The 26,016-nt window shown below is 42.0% G+C and overlaps 1 protein-coding gene across 1 annotated transcript in view; it reads right to left on the bottom strand.

Annotated features, from left to right (window-relative positions):
* The window catches only part of Myrfl (myelin regulatory factor like), a 153,716-nt gene that overhangs the window by 89,555 nt on the left and 38,145 nt on the right, over positions 1–26,016 (bottom strand). The window contains exons 3-6 of the mRNA XM_029558986.1: positions 11,468–11,535; positions 11,113–11,371; positions 10,318–10,412; positions 1,617–1,767 (exon numbers count right to left, since the gene is read on the bottom strand). Of these exons, the coding sequence (XP_029414846.1) occupies positions 1,617–1,767; positions 10,318–10,412; positions 11,113–11,371; positions 11,468–11,535 (573 nt within the window). The remainder of the gene's footprint in view (positions 1–1,616; positions 1,768–10,317; positions 10,413–11,112; positions 11,372–11,467; positions 11,536–26,016) is intronic.

Raw genomic sequence — 26,016 nt, 5'->3', positions numbered from 1 at the left:
GCCATACAGTTGGCCCAGATAAACCAATTTATTTTTACTCTTAAGGTCATTTGAGGATCTGTTCCTCAGGGGTCACATGGGCTTGGGAGGAGCCCCTGGCTCCTTTTACCAGTTCTGCCTATGTGAAGAAAAGTCAAAGGTCCTGCTTGGCCATGGTTGGCTTCACTTGGAAGCATGGAGGAAATGATTCCTCTGTAAACACACACATTTTTAAATCTGTGGTTGGTTGAATCTACAGGTATAGAGGGTTGAGTATACATGTATATATGTATTTCCATCTATGTATTAAACATACATAAAGCCTGTATTAGCCAATTCATGTATATATTCATTCCCTGTAAGTGGTAGAAATTTACTATACCAAGAAACATGGACATGGCTTCTCCCTCCTAAAGGAGGTTGAGAGATGGATGTCAACAAACCCCAAGGAACTCAGAGCAAAGGCCAAGATTCTTCCCATATCGTGCAGCTTCTGTGTGGCCAGACCCCGATGCCTCCTTCCCCAGTGGGCTCCTGCTAAACTTCCCTCAGGCAGACTGGGTCAGAAGTAAAACTAAGACCAGCGTCAAATCAGGGTCAGATCAGGGACAAATCAGGGTAAGGGTTACAGTCAGTAGAATTCAGCACATACCAACATGGCTTTATTCATTATCAAGCCCTTGAAGAGTCTTCATTTTGTGACTGCCCACACCATAGAATTGTATGCAATCATTACACTGCATATGTAACATGCGTGTCTGTGTTCTATACATTAGCAGAGATGGTAGGAAAATATTGGCCCTGTTGAGAATGCATGGGCGAGAATGAGGATCAACATTAATGTCAGGGTGAGGGTCAAGACCAGTGTTCGGGTTGGAGCTTGGGTCAGGCTTCGGTTAGGGCCAGGCTCACAATCAGCATTACTAACAGGTACAGGGTCAGAATGAAGATCTGAGCAAAGGTTAGAATTAGGGTTAGAGTCAGGATCAAGCACCTGGAGGATTCCTCAACATTCCAGGACCCTTGCCACCAGAAGGCTTTTGCATTCCCTGTGCCTGTGAACTGTAGGACTCTGTCCTAATTTGTTCTTCATTGCTGTGACAAAATACTCTGACCACTATCACTCTGACCACTATCAACTTGGGGAGGAAAGGGTTTATTTAGCTTACAACTCCCAGGTCCCAGTTCATCAGGGGACCCAAGGTAGGAACTCAGGGCAGGAACCTGGAGCTGGAGCACAGGCCATGGAGGAACACTGCTTACTGGCTAGCTCCCCTGGCCCCTGCTCAGCCTGCTTTTTTATACAGCACAGGCCCACCTGCCCAGGGGTGGCACCACCCACAGTGGGCTGGGCCCTCCCACATCACTCATCAAGAAGATGCCCCTCAGACATGGCCACAGGCCAGTCCAATAGAGGAAATTCCCCAATTGAGGCTCCCTCAACCCAGGTGTGTCAAGTTGACACTAAAGCTATCTAGCACACAAACATAAGGAGCAGGACAGAGACTTCCGAAATGACCCACCCAATCTGACCAAGGGTGGCTTCTAAATCCAAATACTTAGACTCAGTCCCAAGATTTAGCATTCCCACTGCCCAAGTCTCCAGTCTATCCCAAGGCATCACTAAAGCCACTTACAGTTTTTCATAATGACTGTTTAATAAGCTATGCCAAGGAACACTTCGGTACGGCTGCCACTTCAGAGCAAGAGAGCACTGGTCCACAGGTATCCCATTATGTTCTTCAGTGTTGTGGTCCTGTACTTCACTGCTGTGATTCCTACTTGTCACTAAGAAAAGAAAAGAATTGGTGGGTTAGAGTCTTCCTACCAGACTCACAGCTGCATGGAGCTAAGGAGCGGTTGTATATGAAGCAGGATGTCTGTGGGAGCTACTAAGTGATGGGAGGAGGCAAGAGGCATCTGCTGACCTGTAAGCAGAGTACCTCCAGGTCAGCGATCTATAAGGGGGGGTCATAGATACCTGTGGGACCCTATTTGCTACCTACACAGCTTCTCCTCACTTCCTGTCTGTGTCGTTCCAGTGAAGTCTATGCCCAGTCCCTGAAGGGTGGTGACCCAGGTTCATTCATTCAAAGTATATTATTCAGTACTTGCATGAAGGGTGGCCACAAAGCCTAATCCAATCCAAGTACAGTAGATCTTAGCACTTTGGGGAATGCAGACACCACGATGGCCTCTCTTTTCCATGAGGTTTGAATCCATGAGATACATTCCCAAGAGCTGCTGGTAGCACGGGGGAACATGAGGGAAAGCCCATCTGGGTATGAAGCCAGCACTGCAGCCTGCAGAAATAGTGATGATAGCACCTAATCCCAATGATTTGAGTTCTGGGTTCAACCCTAAACTCTGGGATCACAGGAGCCAATGGATGTCTGGTTTGTTTATTTGTTTGGGGATATTTTCTTTGCTTTTTGTTTTGAAGGCAATTTGATGATTTGAGGTTTTATTTTTACTAATTTCAGTCAATATATCCTAATTCATTACAGGTCTTTGTGGTACCAAGATTCTGTGGCTCCCGAAGATGCCAAAAATACATTAGAGAAAAGACAGCCTCCTCAACAAATGCCCCTGGGAAAACTGGATATCTGCATGTGGAAGAATGAACCTAGGGCTGTATCTTTCACTCTGCACAAAAATTAACTCCAAATGGATCAAAGACATTAGCATAAGACCTGAAACTCTAAAATTGCTAGAGTAAAACACTTCAAGATATAAGCAGAGGTGAGGACTTTCTGAGACTCAGTCGCTCAGGAAATAAAGCCAACAGTCAAAAAAATGGGACATCATGAATTTAAAAGCTTCTACACAGAAAAGGAAATGATTTGAGTAAATAGCACACAGAATGAGAAAAAATCTTTGCTAGCTACACATCTAACAGAGGACAAATATCCATAATATACAAAGGATAAAGAAAAACAAACACGCAAACTAACAACCCAATTAAAAATTGAACTAAGAAACAGAACAGAGAATTTGCAAAAGAAGAAATACACATGGCCAATAAATACTTTTAAGAGTTCAACATCCTGGGGCTGGAGAGATGGCTCAGCAGTTAAGAACACTGGTTGTTCTTGCAGAAGATTCGGGTTTGAATCCCAGCACCCACACAGCAGCTAACAACTGTCTGTAACTCCAGTCCCAGAGAATCTGACGCAATACACGCATACACATAAAATAAAAATAATAAATAATTTTTTAAAGTTAAAAAAAAGAGTTCAACATCCTTAGCTATCAGGAAAATGCAAATTACAACTTCCTTGAGATTCCATCTCACTCCAGTTGGAAAGGCTCTCTCATCAAGGAAACAAATGCTGGCAAGGATGTGGAGGAAGGCGAACACTATTCACTGATGGTGGGAGTGTGGACCAGTGCAGCCAGTGTGGAAATCTCTGTGGCGGTTTCTCAAAAACTAAAATTAGAACTACCAAATGACCCAGCTATACCATCCCTGCACATACCCAATGGTCTCTATATCCAACCACAAAGTTACTTGCACATCCATGTTTATTGATTTTCTATTCACACAGCAAGGATATAAGATCAGCCTAAATATTCATAAGTTGATGAATGGATAATGAAAATGTGGTACGTTACACCATGGAATTTTATTCAGCTATAAAGAAGACTAAAACTATAAATGTACAGGGATATGGATGGAACTGGAAAATATTATATAAAGTGTGGTAACACAGACTCAGAAAGACAACCATCACTTGTTCACTGTCATATGAAGATCCTATCTTCTAATTTTTATATACCTACGTATGTGTGTGGGAGGGTGTTGACACCAGAACACTAAAAAGGGGTCTATGAGAGGGGAATAAATAAGCTTTAAGAGAATAGAAGTCAAGTATGTGTGTGATACAAAACTGGAAGACAGAACACTGGGAATGAAAATAGTTAAGAGGCAGAGTGACAGGGAGATAAGAGAAAAAAGAAGACGGTAAAGTGAAAACTAATCACAAATGAAGAAGCCATAAGGAAATCTGATGCTTGGTAAACCGTTTTAAAAAGTTCACACGTTTGTGTGAATAGATAAACTGTTCCCAGAAGTCAGAGGTTATTAAATGAAAATCCCAGTACCAGGGGTAGGCTACCTCCCTAAAAGTTGTGCTCCAAGAAGGTCTCTGAAGTCACCAAAACTGTACAAACAATTGCTACTGCTGTTCACTGATAAGACCTACTGCAAAAGATACCACATGCTCTGGTCACAGGACATAGAGAAATCAAGCTGGATCTGGGCTGGGAGCTTCCTCCCTTCTGGCTAGCCCAAAAGTGCTGGAAAGTGCTATGCTGGTTACTGGGGAAGAACTGACATCAATAGTCTCATGCATCTGTGGATTCTTCATGCAACACTACCAACTAGCCAAGCAAGATGTACCCACTTATGCAATAATGGCAGGCCTGTTATGGGGGTAACCAACTGCTTTCTACTTGGTTTAGAGGCATGTTTGACAGGATGATAGTCATATCTGTCATTATAAACCAGTCAAAGCCTATGGCTGGGGAGGTGGTTTATGGGTAGGCTATGTCCATCAAATTGCCTTCTAAGTAATTGTGCTTCTGCCCCTAGATTAGTACTGCTGTTAGCTTTGATCAGAGAAGCTTCTTTTTGCAGTTTGCAATGATTACAGAAACTCGTAACTAGTCAAAGTGATAAGAACACGTCACTGTTGAATTCTCAGTCATAAATAAGACATCTATATTACCACCTCCAAGACTCAAGGAACATTGCTGAAGAGGGGGAGGAAAGAACATAAAAGCCAAATGATGGGGTGGGCTATTATAGAACCCTATGTTCCATGCATGCCACGGCCATTGCTCTCTTAAACACATACCAACTATGGTTATCTGCACAAGACCCAATGCAAGATTGGACCTATCACTATCTTGTCATGGAGGAGGGCGGGCCTTACAAAAATTTATGTGCAGTTAATGATTGATTAGGGGAGGGCGAGACATTTTCTTCAATGGTGTGGCCATTGGTAAAGTGCCCCTGGTCTTCTAAGTAACCCAAATGAATACTACAGCTCAGTATGTAGCCCAGTGGTAGAGTACTTACCTAGCATAAGCAAGGTTCAGGGCTCCATCCCCAGCACCAGAAAGTAAGGGGAGAGAGGTGAGGGGAGAGAGTGTGTGTTACATGGTATAGATTCTTGTATGCTAGCATCTTTTGTCAAACATTATAACATTTATTATCATTGTTGCACATGGCAGCCCTTTTGCTTTTATTCCTATGTCATACCCTACTGCATAATCTGCCAGTGACAATGAGTTGCTATTTCCTGTTTGTAGGAATTGTGAGACATGCAATCAATGATGGGCATTCTGAGCATGTCTTCTGGTGAGTGTGTACACTCTGTTAGGTCTATTCCTGGCTATGACATCACTGGTGAATAGGAACATGCCACCAAACACTTCCTAAGTGGTTATAAGACAAGGATTCCAGGCATCATTGACAAGTATTGACACTGATATTCAAAGACCTGAAATAATTTGCCCAGTGTCAGAGTTGTTAAATGGAAGACCTGGGAGTCAAACTGCCTTCTTTCTTTCATGTTGTCTGAGGATCTCTGGAGGAAATCTGATACATTGAGGGCAGCAAAGTACCCAAGTTCCACTGAAGAAAGTGGATGGCTTGTATCTGAATGTCTTTCAAAACACCCTGTATACTTTGCTTTAAAACAGTTTCAGAGATGAGTGGAGGAGAAATTGCGATTCTCAGTTGATAATTAAGGAATGTGTTCTGAGAGTTCCCAGTTGCTGGAGAGATGAGACAAGCACTTCCCTACCTCCTCACAGTGTGTTCAGCCACTGTACTTCTTACTGTGGCCCCAACAGCTTTGACTCTAAAGTTGTAAAACCCCTTTCATAATTGAGGTTCAAAATATGAGTCGAGTCAAAGGCTCCTAAGGAAGCCATGAACCTTCTTGTAGTCAGGCAGGAGGGGTCAGGAGCCAAGGAACAAGGAGCCTATCCACCAGGGGTTCTCTCCATGCAGTATTATGTATATGCTCACACCAATTTAGCAATTCTACATTTCAAGTCTATAAATGGCATCTTGGAACCCTTGTCAAATGTACTGGTGAGAAGAAGGTAGGTAACCAGCTGTGATAATCAGTCTTCATTGTCAATCTGATGGGATTAGGAATCACCATGGAAACATACTTCTGGATTTGTCTATGAAAACATTTTAGAAATATTTCACTGAGCAGGGAAGATACACCCTGAATGTTGGTGGCATAAACCCTTGAGCTGGAGTCCCTGACTGAATTAAAAAAAAAGAAAAAAGAAAGAAAAGAAAAGAAAGAAAGAAAAAGAGCTGAGCTCATTTCTCTCTGCTTCCTGACTGTGGATTTAGTATGACCAAAAGCCTCACATTTATGCTGTCATGACTTCCCCACCATGCTGAGCTGTACCCTCAAACTGTGAGACATTCGTTAAGTTACTTTTGTTGGGTATTTTGAAACAACAATGAAAACATAATTAATATACCATCAAAGTCTTAGAGGTTGATTTAGAATATCTTCTCCCATGTAAAGATAAAATAAAATCAGCAATCCTACTCCTGACTATAAGACTGGTACCAAATACTTCCAATGCCAAGTGTGGGATATCTCCCTCAGGTTGTTCAGAGGCCTCTTGAAGGCCCCCAAAGAAATCCATAGTATTGACATTGCTCTTGGTTGCTGTCCTAGTTACTTTCTATTGCTGTGATAAAAAACACTGACCAAAACCACCTTGGGGTGGAAAGGGTTCATTGTATCTTACATATCTCAGGTCATGGTTCATCACTGAGAGAAGTCAGGGCAGGAATTTAGGGCAGAAACCTAGAGGCAGGAACTGAAGCAGAGACCACAGAGGAATGTTGCTTACTGACATGTTGTCCTGTCCTGAGAGCCTGCCCTGGCTCCCCTCCATAATGAACTGTAAACTGAAGGTGAAATAAATCCCCCCCCTGCCTGAGTTGGTTTTGGTCAGTGTTTTATCATAACAGAGAAGCAAACTCAGACATGGTCACCAGAACTTGATGGTCAGACCCTACTGCTGAAGATAACATATGCATTGGTCACAGGATATGGAAAAATCAAGTTGGTACTGACCAGGGAGCTTCTTCCCTGCTGGCTAGCTCCCACAGTACTGGAAGGTGCTGTGCAGGTGTCTGGGGGGAAAGTTATCGACTGTCTTACCCAGCTGTGAACCCTGTGACGTACAATAAAGACTGGTGTAACAAGATGAGAACATGGGTAAAATAGTGGCATTCATATTATAGGGGTAACCAATCTCTTTCTGCTTTTATTTAAGGCCTGCTCAACAGAAGGAAACATATGCTTGGTACTGTACATCTGCCCAAGAACCCATAGTTGGGGAGTTCATGGACCCCGGGGATGAACCTATTACTATTATCCTACATAAATGGATTTAATATCACACTGCCCTCTAAATTCATATCTCTATACCCACAGATTAGGGCAACTCCAAGACTTCATCAGAAAAATTACTTTGTACAGTAGATTGTAGCTAACACAGAAATTCACAACTGGTCAAAGTATCAATGGAGTGCTCAGCTATAATGGGATATCAATATCACACCCCCTTCCCCAAAGCTCAGAGGCCATCACAGAAGAGGGGGCAGAAAAATTGTAAGAGTCAGAGTCAGGAGGACAAGAGCCAAACAGTCTTCTGGACGAGGCAGGAACACTGCACTCATGAATTCACAGCAGCTGTGGGTGCCTGTAAAGGATCTGCACCATCAAGATGGTCAACATTCTAGAGTGGAGGGAAGAAGATGTTCACCAGTCCCACCCCTAACTGAGGAACTATGAACAGCTGATGGCTTTTGGGGGAAAGTCTGTTTTCTTTAAGGCTGTGGCTCCTGGTAGTTTGACCATGCTCCAGTGGATGAGCCACACCTTAAATGGGTAGCACAAATTGGACTCTATGGGTTATTAAAAAAATAAAAGAGGACACGAAATTGGGGGACAAGGATGTAGGAGTGGATCTGGGAAGTTAGGGTGAAGAGCGGGGGCAATATGATCAAAATACATTGTATGACATTCTCAAAGAATTAATGAAAATATGTTTAAACTGGTGCAAGCCCTTCTTTCCTCTATAAATGTATTCTTCCCCCCCGCCCCCCAGAATCTTGCAAAAGTCCTTGGTCTCTGCAAAACACAGGTAAATAGCAAATCTCCACTAGAAATGTGAGGCCAAACCATGCCAAAACATGAGGATTAACTAAGCCTTTTTTCTTCCTTTTTTTTTTTTTTTATTTTGCCCTGGGAATTTGCTCATTGAACAGTTATCTAGAATCAATTATATTTAGTCAGCTTTCCAGTGACCTTTAAAAAGGACTTAAACAAAGGATTCAGGGGTTTCCATCTGCTGGAACATTTCAGTAACTCTCCAGAGCTTTCTTTGAGGGTGGTAAAAAATTAATGCCTGGTCTAAGACAGCAGCAGAAAACCATCACAGGACAAAGCTTAACTCCAGAATGGCCAGGACTAATTGAGCAGCAATCTGGCACTTTGAGGAAACTCCTGGGAGGTCTGAGTGACTTTTGTATCTCCCAAGCAGCTGAGGCTTCTGCAGGAGAATCTCATCTGATTGGAAATTTACTGTGTTTATATTGTAGCTGAAGGCCACATGTAAGGATCCCTGAAGAAAGTAAGGTAACCTTACATAGAAAGGTGACAAAGAGCTCTTCACTATTCTAAAAGGTCTTTAATAAGCCTTTTGTGTTTCTATGGTTGGGGAAGAAAGGTCAACCGCTAGTCCTAGTAAGAGGCTCAACTTATACAAGAAGTGCCAGTGCAGTTCTAATCACACTTACTTTTGAGGTGGCCACACTTGAGACTTCACTGAGAGAATGATGTCATTGCCCACAGAAGGAACAACATCCCTCCCACATGCCCATGCCACAGCTGAAGCCAGAGGTCTCTGACATGGTCATCTCTAACCGTAGGATTGCTAAGGGCAGAGGCAGCAACCCCAGCTGGTGAGAAGCAGGAGCATGTCCTTCCAAAGCAGTGTGTCTGGAGATACTGTGAGAGTCTGGAGACAGGAACAGGAGAGACCCCAGATGAAATCCTGGACTTCTTGCAAAGCCGATTCATGGGGACAGAACCAATGGGACCTGTATCCTGAATTTGGGGCCTACATTTGAGTCTTTATAGAGGCTAGTGGACCTGGCCTATCCTTTTCCCTGAAACTTCTGACAGTTCAAGTCTTCAGACTCCAAAAGACCAAATTATCCCCAAGTCGATCAGGTCTCTAAGCTCAAACCATGATGTTTAACATGTTATGTAAGAAAAATAACTAGGAGGCCGACCACTTGGCATCAAGTTTGATTTTTTCAGATGTATGCATGTGCAATGTGTGTGTGTGTGTGTGTGTACATGCATATTCACATATGTGGGAGTGCTATGTGTGCATGCATGTGGAGGCCTGAGGTTGCCCTGGGAGTCTTCCTCTGTTGCCCTCCATCTTATTCATTGAGGTGGGGACTCAATGGAACCCAGAGCTCACCCATATGACTAGCTAGCTAGCTTGCTCTAAGGATCATCTGTCTCCACCTTTGGAGCACTGGGATTACAGGCTGGCTGCCATGCCCACCTGGCACTTACCTGCATTCTGGAGATCCAACTCAGGTCCTCAAGCCTGCTGTCTGCACAGCAAGAGCTTTAACCACTGAGCCACCTCCCTATCCCTGCATCAGGTGTTTTGAATGAAAGCTTTCTAAAGTAATTTTACAAACTTTCAAAGGTCTACTGGAAAGGAGCTAATCTGGAGAGGAAAGCTCAACTTCCCACCTTCCTTTTCTTCTGAAGTTTTCTTCTCAGCCCTCTCCATCCGCCTCCATTAGTCTCCACCTGTGAGCTTGTTAGAACTACTGGACTCAAGATCCCAGCTCAGAGTCACTGAGTCAAATTTGTATTTTATTAAGACCCCAAGTTAGCTTGTGCATAACACAGTAATGGAGGATCACAGGTGACATGGAAATGGACCCCCAGCAGGCTGTACAAAGTGCTATACCACTTCTCCAGGCTTGGAACCCTCCTCTCTGAGACATATTGCTCCTGAAATTGAAAGACTGGCATTTCACCTGCACCAGAGAGACAGAACAGCATCTCTTTCCAGGAGTACCTGTGCAACTGACCTGCATAAAAGACACATCAAGAGGGTAGAATAAACTCCCAGAACCTATTGTTGCTCTTCTATGAGAGAGACACAGGGCTGCTGTGAGGTTGGCCAAAAGCCTTCATCTAATAGCCAAGACTTAGATGTGTTGACTTTGTCACAACCAGCAGTGCTCACCTGGTCTGGAGTGGTGGTGGGTCCACATACAGCAGTCCCCGGAGTCCTCTAGTGTCTCTCCGTACTTCCTCTTCTTTGTTGGAGGCAAGGAGGTTCTGAAGTCAAAAAAACCAAAGGGAAGATTAGGATCTTCTTTGCATGTTCCAGGAAATCAAACTGAGCTGCCCAGTGCTTTTCTAAGCTGCTCTCTGCTTTTCTAAGTCCAACCCCAATGCACTGAGGTTTCTTGGACCATACTAGTCTGAAACTTAAGTCTTCCTACAAACAGCTAATTTAAAATCCAGCTGCCTGAAAGATACACGGCTGGCAGAGCACAGAAGCACAAACTGAAAATTCAGGCATGCATTTTACCCGAGAGTGCCATTTCTGCACGTGGAGCTTTACCACATTTGCTGATGACCCCTGCCTTCTGGAGGAGGAGGCGTAAGAGCCAGAAAATTGGGAGAGAAGGCTAAATTGACAGTTCTCTGAGAACTCATTCTCAAACTCTCCTAGCCTCTGGCTGAGTCTGCAGATACGGCTCCCCTCGCCATCACTTGGAAGTGTTCTACATGCTTCTGACATTTTAACTTTTTGCTGAATGAGAACTTTGGGGTTAGTAGGTTTTTAATTTACAGGATTGTCTAAACTGAACACTGGTGCCTCACAGTGTCATATGCACCTCAACACTGCCACCTTCTGGACAGGCTCCGCTCTCCCCCGCCCACCCAAATCCCCTCCACTCCTGCTGGGTGTCCTGTCTGCTCTGAGGCTTTCTGCTGCGGTGTTTCATAACTAAGTATCTTGGCCCTTTACCCAGGAGCGTGGCACAAAGGCTGCTGAGGGTAAGTACAACTTATCCCCAGATGGGAGGGCCGGGTTTGGTCCAGGGAGGTGGTGGGATGACTGGAGTCTGGATAGCCGTTGTGAAAACTGCTGTGGATGTGGCTGGAATGGTCCATTGCAGAGATGCTCTGTGGCCGGTGCGCAGGAAGCAGCGCAGGTGCAGGCGTGGAGTGAAGAAATGTGGCTGGGATTTTCTCTGCTGTCGGCCTCGGGCTCCGGCAGCATGCCCCTGTGGGAAAGACAAGCGAGAGGAGCCATTGTCCTCACTACCCAGAGTTGGAGAAGAGAAATCTTACAAGGTGTGCTGAAGGCACATGGCACTCACCTTTGACCTGTGGAGGAGAGTGGGGGTCTGATGCAGAGTAGGGTGGGGTGTCTGGGAGCTGCCGTTGCCTGGAGATTAAAAATATGATTGCTTTTTGTTTTACTCTATTCCATGACATTCTTTGTAACCAACCGGAGGCAGCCTCTGTGCGCAACACCCCACTGACTAGTCCAGGTGCTGTGAGTCCGGGAGCAAAGCTCCTCAAACCATGCCCAGGACCAGTCCTGACTGGCTGGGCTTTGAGTTCCAGCTCTTGCGCTTAATCTCTTCTCCACCCCACCTACGAAATGGAAAAAATTACTACACCCATTTCACAATATTGTGAAAACTGAGAAAATGTCTATAAAGCCTGTGATGGGATGCCCGGAACTTGTGCATATTCAATAAAGTTTAACATTGTTATTGTTAATTATATTCTTAATATTCTTCCACCAGAGAGACAGTTGGGCATACTGTTTGGACTAAGACCCTGCAGAACACTGTCACTAAAGCAATGGTTTTCCATCTATGTAAGCTCTGGGGGGAATCTCAAAGCTCTTGAAAGATGCTCAGGGCTTCTACAAAAAGACATTTTGTAATGCCTGCAGCAGAGTAATTCGTTACTTTTTAATTTTTATATATCAAGGTACAAGTAAAAACTCATTTTAAGCAATGAGAACAGTAGGAAGGCATGGGGACCTGTGCCCATAAGACCTGTGAGTGTGTACCGAACCTCTGATTCTACATGTACAGAAACACACACACACACACACACACTCGCTTGGAGAGTAAGATATCTTCATTCTCTTGGGGGTTATGACTTCAACATAATGCAAAGATGAGAAAAGGATGTTTTCATCATTTACTCTTTAGGGGATTATTTCTTCCCTGGAAGAAAAGAATCAGGAGGGGGAAAGGGGCCTGGGGGAGGCTGTGGGGGAAGGTTACCATATAATGATACAAATGTATGAAAAGGTCATAATGAAGCCCATTACTCTGTATGCTAACTTTAAAAAGGCATTTTAAAAATGAAAAATAAAAGTGATTTTTCTCCTCAAATTGACTCTTTAAAATTTATTCACTTCCTATTAATAAGGAAAAGAGAATTTATTTCTGTCTAAAATCCCACCCAAATGATTGTAGAAGAATTCACACAAAGGGTACAGTGTGCGTGAGCAGGGACCACAGCAGACCACCTCTCAGTAACACAGTGGCAGACCAGAAGAGGGCGGATGGGACTGAATTAACAGATTAGCAGATTGCCTGGATATGGTAGACAGTGCATAGAGTCAAAAAGAAGGAACTCATTAAACAAAGCTCCACACAAGACCCAGAACACTGGCGTCACCTGAAACTTCAAACACAGAAGAAAGGTGGGGCTGGAAATAGGATTGGCTGAAGGCTTGATTAAGAAACAATTGGTCCCCTAGACCAGCTCTGCCACCCATCACCTCAAAGGAAGTTGGAAAGGATTACTCTCTGGGAATATGGAATGAGGGAGATTATAGTACAGGGTTACCAGGCACAACTAAGGCAGCTGGGATGAACGTGGAAAGATGCATTTAAAAATCTAAATGCTGATGCTGAAAATATAGATCAGTGAGAGAACTTGCTTAGCATGTGTGAGCCACAGGGTTCAATCCCCAGCTCTACAAAAGAAAAAGAAAATGAATCTAAATGCTGAACTGTGAGACCCTTCCTCAACTTTGCATGCATCTAAGCAGATTGTTCCCAAGGAAACCAAATGTACTTGTAGGGAGGGAGGGGGAAATATTTTAATGATTTTTAATTTTAAAAGTTTACTTATGTGTATGTGTGTATATGCCCATGTGCTGGATAGCTTTAGTGTCAACTAGACACACCTGGGTTGAGGGAGCCTCAATTGGAGAATTGCCTTCATTGAACTGGCCTGTGGCCATGTCTGTGGGGCAATTTCTTGATCATTGTGTGATATAAGACGGCCCAGCCCACTGTGGGTGGTGCCATCCCTGGACAGGTGGGCCTGTGTTGCGTAAGAAAGTAGATTGAGCAGGGGCCAGGAGAGCAAGCCAGTATGCAGCGTTCTTCCATGGCCTGTACTCCAGCTCCTCCCTCCAGGTTCCTGCCTTGAATTCCTAACTTGGCTTCCCTGATGAACTGTGACCTGGGAGATGTAAGACAAATAAACCCTTTCCTCCCCAAGTTGGTAGTGGTCAGAGTGTTTTGTCACAGCAATGGAGAGGCAAACTAAAACAGCCCACATGCATGCAGGTGCCTGTGGAGGCCAGAAGAGGGTGTCAGATCCCCTGGAGCTAGAGGTACAGCCAGTTGTGAGCTACCTAGTATGCATGCTGAGAACCAAACTCAGGTCTTCTGCAAGGGCGGCAAGCATTCAACCACTCAACCACCTCTCCAGGCCTCCTATTTTCATAATTTTATACTTTCACTGGGAATAAATAGCCAGCCCCTTTATGATCACTCTACATTAAAGTTTATCCTTTGAGCTTGATGGCTTGCACACAGAACGTCTTACACAGAAACAATGAAAGACCAGATACTTTCAAAAAGCATTTAATATGGGGCTGGAGAAATGGCTCCATGGTTAAGAACACTAACTGTTCTTGCAGAAGACCCGGATTCAAATCCCACACCCACATGGCAGCTAACAGCTGTCTGTAATTCCAGTTCCAGGGGATCTGACAGCCTCTTCTGTCCTCCGAGGCCATTGCATGACACAGGTGCACTTACCTACACACAGGCAATACACACATACACATCAAATAAAAATAAATAAAATATTTAAAAAAGAAAAGCATTAAATATTAAAAGCAAAGGACAATCAGCCAAATAAGGAATGCAAGAGAACCACCATGAGCTTTTGTGCTTCTAATATGTGTGTAACTCCTATCAGACCTGACTTTCCAGCAGGTGAAAACTGTAACTGGAGGGCCAGGGTGAGCTTTACCCAAAGACACTGGGAAGTGGACAACAGCAACAAGGTTCCAGAAGGACACTGAAACTTAGAGGAAAGCTGTGGCATGACTATCTGTTTACAGCTCTGAGCCTCAGGTTGATCAAAGTAGAAACAGCATATAAAACTCCAATATAAACCCACCATCTTTCTAACCTGAAGAATCAGAAAAGAGAGTTTGGGATGAACAAGGATATTGAAAATTTAAAGACGAATCTTTGGAAAAGAGGGAGAAATCAGGATTGTAGGGGTACTCGGGATTGTGTATAGAGCTGCCTAAGTCTTTTTCTGGTCCCCCAAGTCATTGATGTATGTGGAGAAACTGAAATGTGAACCAATTCCTAAGAGAGCTTACAGTTAGTGTCTAAGCAAAATAATTGCCTGTAAAAAATGAAAGTATATACACTCTTCAGAGGAGTGTAAACAAATCCCCATGTCCAGTGACAGCAATGTTTGGTGATTTTAAGTCATTTTAAATTTTGCATGTCTTCTCTTACAGTTTGCCCCCCCTTCCAAACCAGCACAGCTACACCTTTATTTCATATTATATATAGGATATATATTATATCCATCCAAACTCAGTGCATTTCAATATATTTAGAAAAAAAAATATGGTTCTTTTCAGAGAATTTAAATGAAGAATCCATGAATGCTACCTTCAAAACTAAATTGTGGAAAATGCAACTATGAATTTTAAAAGTGTACTGTTGTTGGGTGTTTATCTGCACTGTTAGTTTCTTCCTCCTCAAATTCACCCTGTCAAGAATCCTGGCAACATACATAAGACTATCTGGGGCCTCCATGCTCTGAATTCGTCTCTTACACCAAAGCAGTTTCCATAAAGCAGATAGACACCAGAGGGTGGCAGACACCATGGGTCACTCCTTTAGTGGCCATTACCATTTCTAGTTTCTGTAGAAGAAAGCTGAAAAACGTCAAGAGATTCTTGGCAGCTGATAAAAACATAGTAATTTACCTTCTAATCTCTTCCCCTGTGGACATACAATCTGCTTTTATCTTTTGAAAGATGAATGGAGAGACACAGTCTTTTGGAGGTAGAGTTCTATGCAAAGCTAAAGAGACTTTACCTTCCAGCGGCTGGGATGATTTGTACCATGGCCTGCTTGTTCCGCCCCATGCAGTCAGTATTGCTTTCTTATGGCAATTTGGATCAAGTCCTGGACTTACTGAGTACCTACTATGTTCATATGACTGTCCTGGTGGGACTATTCACACAGTTCAGCATAGTCCATCTCCTAGTTTTCTCCAGCGATTCCCCTGTGCCTTCACACACACCACCTGTACCCTCTCTAAAGCATCACTGTGCCCGCAGTGAACTCAGCTCTGCACAGGACCTGTTCAAGTTGTGCACCATAAATATGAAAGACTTTTTAAACTCCATATGGCAATGAACATGCTGTGTGTGTAATGTATCCGTGAAGAGCAGACTCTCCTAACCACCTAATAGGAAATGGCAATCTTCCTTCCCTCACACTCTACTTCCCTTCCCTTCCACCTACTTGTCTTTGTCTCGCTGAGTGACTTCAGACCATCTGCCACTGTCTTTCTCCTCCCCCTGGAGAGGCATGACAGCAGTGGAAAACCAAGGGTGAGGGGAAGAGAATGGCCCACCCCAGGAGCCAGCACCAAGGAAATACATTGACTGTAGAGAATTCGAACCAATACTGAAACCTAGGAGGAGTCCATCTACTTTTTAACTATCACTATGCATTACCAACCCTAGAAAAATGTAAACAAATCTGGGTCCCCTGCCAGGGCAGACTGATCCCAACACACTGCCCTTGGCGAGCACTCAACAAGGAGTCCATCTGCTTTGTTGGTGATCGTACCCCATTCCCCAACTACAAAACAGTTGGTGCTGAAGGTATTTTCTCTATTTTTTCACATGCATGATTTATCTCCCCATAAGGACTTTCACATGTGTCTCAACTGTGTGTGTGTGTGTGTGTGTGTGTGTGTGTGTATGTGTGTGTGTGTGTTCCATATTACCCTGGAGATAAATATTTGTCTGTATTGGTTATAATTTAAAATGGCCCTGACAGACATGTCATTAGCTAAGTTAGTCCATTAAAACCATTTTGTAATAGGACAGCAAGAAACACAATGGGGAAGATATCATAAATCCCCTTCTAGTCTGTTCATAAATGGCAGGACTGACTCTCCTCCTACCCCTTTTCTGCTTCTTTAAACACACAGTCTTTTAAGAGGCTCTTGTCTGAGCCAGGCATGGTGCTAAACCCTGAATGCATGGTCTCATCTAATCACTATAGTCCCCAGATGCAAAGGTGCTGTGACTGTCCTTTCTCAACAGATAAGGAAACCAAGACTGATGATGATAAACAAGTTACTCAAGGTTATTCACCTGGCAAATAGTCAAGGTGAAAACATGTATCACCAGAGTTTACCTTCAAAATAACAGTGTGTCTCAACATAGTCCATCCTAATCCTACTAATTATTATAGGTTATTTCATTTTTGTAAATATCCTTAGGATAGGGAAGAACAGGGTAATATTTTCGTCCAGTTCCTCTCTAGGCTTCCTCTGACTTCACCAGTTTGGACCCAGGAATCAAACCAGTCAATGAATTCAAACGGCTGTTAACAAAGCTCTTCTCATAGAACTACACATATGACCTCACACCTTTCTACAGCTTCAAAGGAAAGGGCTTATTGGTCCTGCTCTACTGACAGCAGGAAGGTAACAGATTCCTGATTCCTTCTTCATCCAAGCCCAATAAGCAAAGTCCTAACTAAACCCTGGAACGTTACCTACATAAGCTTAACCATTAGAATGATGTAAAATGAGGCCAAGAGTAGACTCCTTCATGACTTAACATGTTCCCCGATGAATACCTGACTACTATGAAGTCACCACACATTCCCACACAACCAAAACTGCATTAAATACACATGTGCCACAGAACAACATTTCAGTCTATTGTTGATAGTGCTCCTATAAGATACCATCCTTAACTCCAGTTCCAGGGGAATCCGAAGCCCTCTTCTGACCTCCGCAGCATTACACGGCACAGGTGCACTCACATACATACAGGCAACACACTCATACACATAAAATAAAAACAATAAAAAAAATTTAAAAAGATTGTATAATCTCATGATAGCATATCTGCCCATGATGCTCTAATTTTCCATGCTTAACTTGTATAAGTACACTCCATTATGTTTACAGAATGAAGACATTGCCAACAATGCAGTTCTTAGAACCTATTTCCGTAAACTATTTCCATTGTTTAGTGATGCATTGTAGGTTGGGGTTTTAAGTGTGCTTCTGTGTGTATGTGCGTGTCTATGTCTGTGTGAATGTACGCTACATATGTGCAGGCACCTGCAGAGTCCAGAAGAGGGTGTTGAATCCTGTGGAGCTAGAATTACAGGCAGTTATGAGCCACTCAATGTGGGTGCTGGGAACACACTCAAGTCCTCTAGAAGAGCAACAAGTGTGCTTAACTTCTGAGTGTCTGTCTCTCCAGCCCTAAGTGATGTATTGCTAAGCATTAGCTTGCGATCTGAGAGGTGGTAGGAAGGAAGCTGGTTTGTATGACCCAATGCTGAGCTTCTCAAGCTGCAATGTGGCTCTGAAACTCATGGAAATCCTGCTACAATGAAGATTTTAATTCAGCTTTCTGGATGGGCTTGGGATACAGGTCAATACTACCTGGCTATTGCTCCCTGGCCCCACTTTAATGGAAGCAAATGAAATCTGGGTGTTCTTCAAGGAAATAAAACCTGTCTTAAAGATCTCCTGGTCTCTCTCTGCTGACTTTCCCTTTTCCATACACATGTTCCAACATGCTCACACACAAGCTCTCTCTCTCTCTCTCTCTCTCTCTCTCACACACACACACACACACACACACATTCATTGACACACACACTTTTGTCCTTTTCACTGCATCCTCCAGAGTTGTACACTATTCCCTGCATCCCTAGTCTTCCCTCTAAGTTTCACTCCATACTTGGACTTTCCCAGACTGCCCTGCCCCCACAGCTGACCTGGCTGGCTAACCTAGGGAAATCAGAGAGGACCTCAACCTGCTCCTCCCAGGTGTTAACTGTCCTGGACTCTGCCACAGAAGGAAGTACAGGGTTAGGGGTAATTTGCAGGCACCTTCCTGTGCTGGTAAGAGCAGCCTCAGCCCCGCATATCAATTAGACTTTCACAGAAAAAAGGAGAAAGTGCTGAGTAGCATATCCTAGTGCTCATTCATGAAACACACACCCCAAAAGAGTCTGTGGTTCAAGAATCTGAGGAACACTGCACACCATTTCCACACCAAAATCCAAGAAGCACAGTAGTATGGGTTCTCGTTAAATTTGGTGTTAATTCTCAGGATTTATTTGCTGACCATGAAATTTTTACTTTTTTCCCACAGTATCTCATGGGACAAGTTTTCTATAGAGCATTTGGAGATATCTGCTTTACCAGGTCAATAGTTTCACTTTTTAACATATTTGGGATCTGAAAATCTGCCTAAAAGATTCAAACCAACTCTCAGGAATTTTGCGGCCTAGTGATCTCTTGAATCATTTGGATAGAGTAGATAATGACATTTAGAAGGCATAATTCATAAACAATTTAATAGTAGAGGCATAACTCGGAATTTGTAGTAAGCCCAGGTCTGAATCTCAACTCTGCCCAGGCAAACAAAATACTTATATCCTGAAACTATTGGGTGAAACACAACCAACATGCTCTTAAGAGCCTGGTATTTAGAAACATTCAAAACTTGCTAAAGTATAGGTAGGTACAGGTTGAATTGATGTCATGATCACTGAACAAGCCCAAGGTCTACAGTCATAGACTGGGCCTGCTTCTGCTTGTTCCCACTCTGATTTTATTGCATCCCCACTTAACAGCCTGCACATGAACATGTTTATCAAGTAATGTCAGGTTATCTGATCACAGGACTCTGACAATCTTTATAACAATATGGCTCAGATCTTCTGAGTCACACCTTTCAATAGATCATTGTGGATACTATCAGTGTATTTCCCTGAGTTTTATATTTCTCCAAAATGTTCCCTAAAATATCAATTAGTCTAAAAGCTGCATAGAAAGGAAGGACTAAGTGCTCTAAAGCCAGACAGATATTAATCCCAGTTTTGCTGCTGAGGTGTGGAGCATTACTTAAGTACTCTGCACCATAGCCTCCTCTTCTTCTGTAAAATATAGATGATACTGTACTCATTTGGCAGTTAAACAGAAGGAAATATGCAGCATCAAACACATAACTAAGTACAACAATGCTAATTTCCTAGTCTACCTCACTTATAACCTGCCCCTGCTACCAACTCTCAAAGATACAGACTGAACTCTGTTGAGCAAACCAGGCCTGAATCTTCATAGCAGTGGTAAGACTGCATAGACAGCTGTGGTCCTCCAGGAAGGACCATTAATATCATAGACACAGCTTAGTGTTCTAAGGACCCTACAACAGATTTCAGACCTCCCACATAAAAAGATGGTCCTTTGAATGAGGTTTCTGTTTACTTTCTCCACCTCAAACAGCTAAAGATCGTTTTCCTAGTCCAGATGATTAAATAGAACTCCAGAACTCTGGCAGAATCAGTTGTACCATCACTTAGGAAGATATTTAGCAGAGGGAGTGGACAACTTGTGGAAGGCTGTTTTCACTCCAAAGAAAATAGCATATCCATTGCCCACCTGAATTCATACCAACAGCTTGTATGAGTGAGGATATGGATGTGGACACAGGGGTAATTAGAGTTTGATCTAACTTGTATAGTTTCTCTCTCTCTCTCTCTCTCTGTCAAAACTGTCTAGGCTCCCTTCTTCCCACAGTCTGTTGATATGATATTTCTTTTGGCAAAAAAACAGGAAGAGCAAAGTGCTAGACATCACAAATGGGTTTCCCCATGTCTGTTGAGATTCTGGCATGCTTCATTCTCTGGCTTGCCTGGTCAGGGAAATCTGCAGAGTGACAGAGAAAGGCCAGTGAACATGAGGACAAATCAGTAAGCAGTACCCAGTAAGAACAACGGAGAAAAGATTGAAAAATGCTGAGCCTTAACTATACACAAATCAAAATGTTTAGCATTTGTATTGTTGGAGTCCTGGGAGGAGAAAAGAAATGCATTGCTATAGAAAAATAAATATGAAGAAATAATTGCTGAAAACTTCCCAGATGTGAGGGAAAGCACAAATTTACAGTATCAAAAGTTGAGCAAATCTCAAATAGCATAATCTCAGAAAAAAAAAAAGCATACCTATATCCAGATATGATTAAACTGGCAAAAGCTGGGGTTGGAGAGATGGCTCAGTGGTTAAGAGCACTGGTTACTCTTACAGAGGACCCAGGTACAGTTCCCAGCATCCACATGGTGGCTAACAACCATCTGTAACTCCAGTTCCAGGGAATCCAATGCCTTCTTCTGACCTCTGTGGGCACTGTACAACACAAGTGCACTTATATACATACAGGCAATACACTCATACACATAAGAAATTTTTTTAAAAATGGGGCTGGAGATATGGCTCAATGGTTAAGAGCACTAACTGCTCTTGCAGAGGACCCAGATTCCATTCCCAGTACCCACAGGTGGCTAACAACCATCCTTAACTCTAGTTCCAGGGGAATTTGACACTGTCTTCTGACCTCCATGGGCATTGCACTACACGGGTGCACTTACATACTTGCAGACAATACACTTATTTACATAAAAATTAAAATAATAAAAATAAAATTTTTAATTTTATTTGTTATTTTTATTTTATGTGTATGCATGTATTGCCTCCATGTAAGTAAGTGTACCCATGTCGCGCAATGGTGGCGGAGGACAGAAGAGGCTGTCAGATCCCCTGGAACTGTAGTTACAGACAGTTGTTTAGCTGCCTTGTGGGTGCTGGGATCAGAACCTGGATCTTCTGCAAGAACAGTCAGTGTTCTTAACCACTGAGACATCTCTCCAGCCCCCTAAAAATAAAATAAAATAAAATAGTTTTTAAAAAGAAATTTTAAAAATTAATTGGCAAAAGTCAAGGATAGAAAAATATCTTGCAGTTGGAGAAAAATGACAGTATGTTGAAAGGAACAATGATCCAAATAATCATTTCTTATCAGAAATCGGGGGGCCAATGTTCTTAAAATGCTGAGGAGAAAAGACTATCAGTCAAGAATTATATGTCTGGGGGAGGGAGAGATGGCTCAGTGGTTAAGAGCACTGGGTGCTCTTGCAGAGAACCCAGGTTCAGTTCTCAGCACCCACATGGTGGCTAGAAACGATCTGTAACTCCAGTTCCAGGGGATCCAACACCCTCTTCTGACCTCCAATGCATGACCATTGCATGCCACGGGTGCGCATACATTCAGGCAATACATTCATACACATAATAAAATAAAAACAATGAATAAAATATTTTTTAGAAAGGAATTCTGTGTCTGGCAAAAATATTCTTTAATAATGAAGGTAAATAAATACATTTTTAGTATAGGAGAACTAAGATAATTTATTGCCAACAGATCTGCTCTAAATAAAAGACTAAAGAAAATTCTTAAAGTGGAAGACAAAAGACGCCATGAAATTTCCAAAATAAAAAAAATGATTGGAGAGATAGCTCAGGTGTTAAAGGCTAAGGCTAACAACCAAAATGTCAAGAATTCAATTCCTAGCACCCACATCATTAAAGTCATCTCTCCAGCTTCCCATTCCCTGGTGTGTTGGCCTCTAATCTCCACACTCAAGAGGCAGAGGCAGGTGAATCTATGTGAGATCAAGGCCAGCCTGGTCTACATAGGCCCTGTTTCAAAAAGAAAAAAAGAAAAAAAATCAAAATCCAGGAGCTAGGGATATGGCTCAGTCAGTAAAGTGCTTTCCAGGCAATCATAAGGACCCGTGTTCAGATCCCCAGCACTCATATAAAAAACTGGTGTGGCAGCACACACCTGTAATCCCCATGCTGGGGGAGGGAAGCAGAAATCGGTGAGCTCTAGGTTCAGTGAGAGACCCCAAAAAACAAGATGGACAAGTGATTGAGGAAGACATCTAAGGTCAACCTCTGGCCTCCATGTGCACACACACAGAGATGTGCATGTGCACTCTGCCATGCACACACACACACACACGTATGCACACAATCAAAAAAATAGTAAATGTTGCACATGTGGAGAGCAGGGGAATGCTCATACTCTGTGCGTAGGATCATAAATTAATATAGTCGTTGTGGAAAACAGTATGGAAGTTGGGTGAGGGAGAAGAATGAAGAGGAAGAGTAGGAAAAAGAGGAAAAGAGCTACCATATGATCCAGTAATCTCAACTACTGACTATGTAACCAAAGGAAACGAAATTAGTATGTTAAAGAGTCATCTACACTTTCATGCTTAAAGTAGCACAATTCACAGTACCAAGAGGCAGAATCAACAATCTAAGTCATAGATGAATGGATTAAATACATACATATGTATAAATCGATGGATAGATAAATATGTGTATATATGCATGTGTGTCACATTTTCTTTATATATTTGTATTTATTTTAAATAGTCTGTATAAATACATATAGAAATGAAATGCTGCCATTGACAACAGTTTGGATTTATTTTGTTTCAGAGGTACTTGGAATGGAACCCAGGACCCTGTACATGCTCAGCAAGTGCTCTACCACCGTGCTAGATCCCATCCCAGTCCTTGTGTTTTTTTTAAATTTATCTTTATTTTATGTGTATAAGTGTATTGCTTGCATGTAGGTAGGTGTACCCATGTTGTGCAATGCCCATGGAGATTAGAAGAGGGTGTTGGATCCCCTGGAACTGGAGTTACAGACAGCTGTTAGTTGCCATGTGGGTGTTGGGAATCAAACCCAGGTCCTCTGCAAGAGCAGCCAGTGCTCTTTTTAAAAATATTTTATTTATTATTTTATGTGTATGAGTGTATTGCCTGCATGCATAATTCATTTATAACTTTTATTTTATGTGTATGAGTGCATTGCCTGCATGCATTTTTATTTTATTTTATTTCATGTGTATGACTGTATTGTCTGTGTGTGTCTATGTCGTGCAATGCCTGCGGAGGTCAGACTAGGCATCAGATCCCCTGGCACTGGAGGAGTTACGGACAGTTGTTAGCTGCCATGTGGGTGCCAGGAATCAAGCATGGGTCTACTGCAAGAGCACAGTGCTCTTGACCACTGAGTCATCTCTCCAGCCCCAGTCCTTGGTTTTTTGAGACAGGGTCTTACTCTGCAGCCCAAGCTAGACTCAAACTTGTGATCTTCCTGCCTCAGCGTCTCAAGTGCTGGGATTACAGATGCACCATCTACGATAGGTTCATTGGTGGCAACTTGAATGGAACTAAAGGACATTATGTTAAGTAATATAAATCAAACATAGAAAAGCAAATATTGTTATGTTCCCACTTAAATATGGAAGCTAAAATGTTCATCTCATAGAAGTGGAGAGTGGAACAGTGGTTAATTAGAACCTAAGAGAGTGTGGGAGAATAGAGATGGGATCATTAATGAGTACAGTGATACCACTAAGAGAAAATAATTTTAATGTTCTATAGCAGAGTAACTATGGTTGATAAGAAACAACTATATATTTCAAAACAGAAGAGAGCATTTTTAATGCTCTCAACACAAAGAAATGATAAACATTTGATTTAATGGATCTACTAATTACCCTGATTTGATCATTATACATTGTATATTTTTATTGTACTGTCACATTGTCCCCATAAATGTGTACAATTATGCATCAATTATGCATACAATTATGAGAGTTGGCTCAGCAGTTAAGAGCACTTACTGCTCTTGCAGAGAACCCAGGTTCGATTCCCAGAATCCACATGGCAGCTAACAACTGTCCTAATTCCGGAATCTGATGCCCTCTTCTGACCTCCACAGGCATTGCACAATATGGGTGCACTTATACACATGCAGGCAATACACTCATACACATAAAATAATAATAAAAAAATAATGTCAACAAAATTTTAGCAGTTTGAATTCAGTACTATAAAATGGCCACACATCACAACTAACAGAGGTTTATTCTAGGGATTGAAGTTAGTGCAACACTCAAAATTAGGCAAAGTAGTTCACCAGATTAACAGATGCCGAAGAAGAATGATATGATTGTATCGATATAGAAAATATAGAAATCAGTATAGAAATATAGAAAATGAACAAAACTTAATGTCCTCTCATGATTAAAAATACTCAGCAAACTAAAAGAGAACCATCTTAAATCAACAAAAGATATTGCTAACATTTTTCAGTTGACATCATACCTAAATGATTAAAACAAAAATGAATTCTTTTAACATAATAGACAAAGCAAGTGTGTCAACTCTCACTACTTGTCTACTCAAAATCCAGGACTACAGGAAACTGGGGCTTTTTAAATTCCCTCAATCTTCTCCTGTCTTGGGTTCAGCTGACACTAAGGATTAAATTAATAAGTTCGAAGCTTGAACTGAACCTATTAATTAAATAAAGCAACAGCAGGATTAACTTTTTTCAATGCATCTATTAATAATTCTACATGCTTATTTGAAATTATCTTAGTTTCATAAGCATAAGAAGATTGGGATTCTACTCAAAGCTGAATTCCCAAATACATACATAATTAATATAATCAATCCCTAAGCATAATCCATAAACAACTTAGATCCAAGAGTTATGAATTGGAATAAAATTAGACATTGCCCTGAAAATGTATTACCATAATAAAGATAGGAAGCAAAGCGAGAGCTAGAATCTGAAAGGAAATGGGGAAGGGACAGTGACTGCTTAAGGCTGACATACAAAATGCTCTAAAATGTGATAGTGGTGATGGTAGCCCAATTTTGTGAATATACTAAAAATCATTGAATTGTGTATTCTTAAAGGGTGATTTTTATGTGTGAATTATATCTCAATAAAACTGTTACACACACATACCAGTTAGGAGGACTTAAACATGATTTTAAGATATATGATTAGCATATAATAATGTGTGAAGAACTATGAAAATGACAGGCATAGGAAACAAAGGCATAGAACAGAAATTCTAGAAATAGACTCACATGAATATTGTCAATTGATTTTTTTTTTTACAACAATGCAAAGGTTACTTAAAGAAGGCTCTCAATATTCATACAAATAAATGACTCTTGGGAATGGAGAGATGGCTTAGTGATTAAGAGCCTTGGCTGTTCTTGCAGAAGTCCTGGGTTCAGTTTCCAGGAACCACCCACATGGCTAACAACTATCTGTAACTCCAGTTCCAGGGGATCTGATGCCCTCTTCAGGCATCCATAGGCATTGCGTGCACCGGTGCACTTAAATACATGCAGACAAACATTCATAAGCATAAAATTAAAATTAATTAATTAGTTAATTAAAAACAATAAAAGAAATGAATCCTGGCATTATCTCAAACCTCATACAAAATTTCATTTAAAATGTATCATAGACAAATACAAAACTCTTAAAAATACAGGAGAATGAGCACCCCTCCCCCCAACTTACACCTGTGTTGGAAATTCCATACTCAAATACCCACTCTTCTGTAAATAAACCCCCACCTTATTCTCTGTTATCAAGCCTTATAAACTCAATAGGACTAAAAGAAAAAAA

The sequence above is a fragment of the Nannospalax galili genome, unplaced genomic scaffold, assembly GCF_000622305.1.
Source record: "Nannospalax galili isolate Female #2095 unplaced genomic scaffold, S.galili_v1.0 scaffold749, whole genome shotgun sequence".
NCBI classification, from domain to species: Eukaryota; Metazoa; Chordata; class Mammalia; order Rodentia; family Spalacidae; genus Nannospalax; species Nannospalax galili.
Note: the sequence above shows the minus strand (reverse complement) of the source record. Positions and strands in the feature narration are given on the sequence as shown.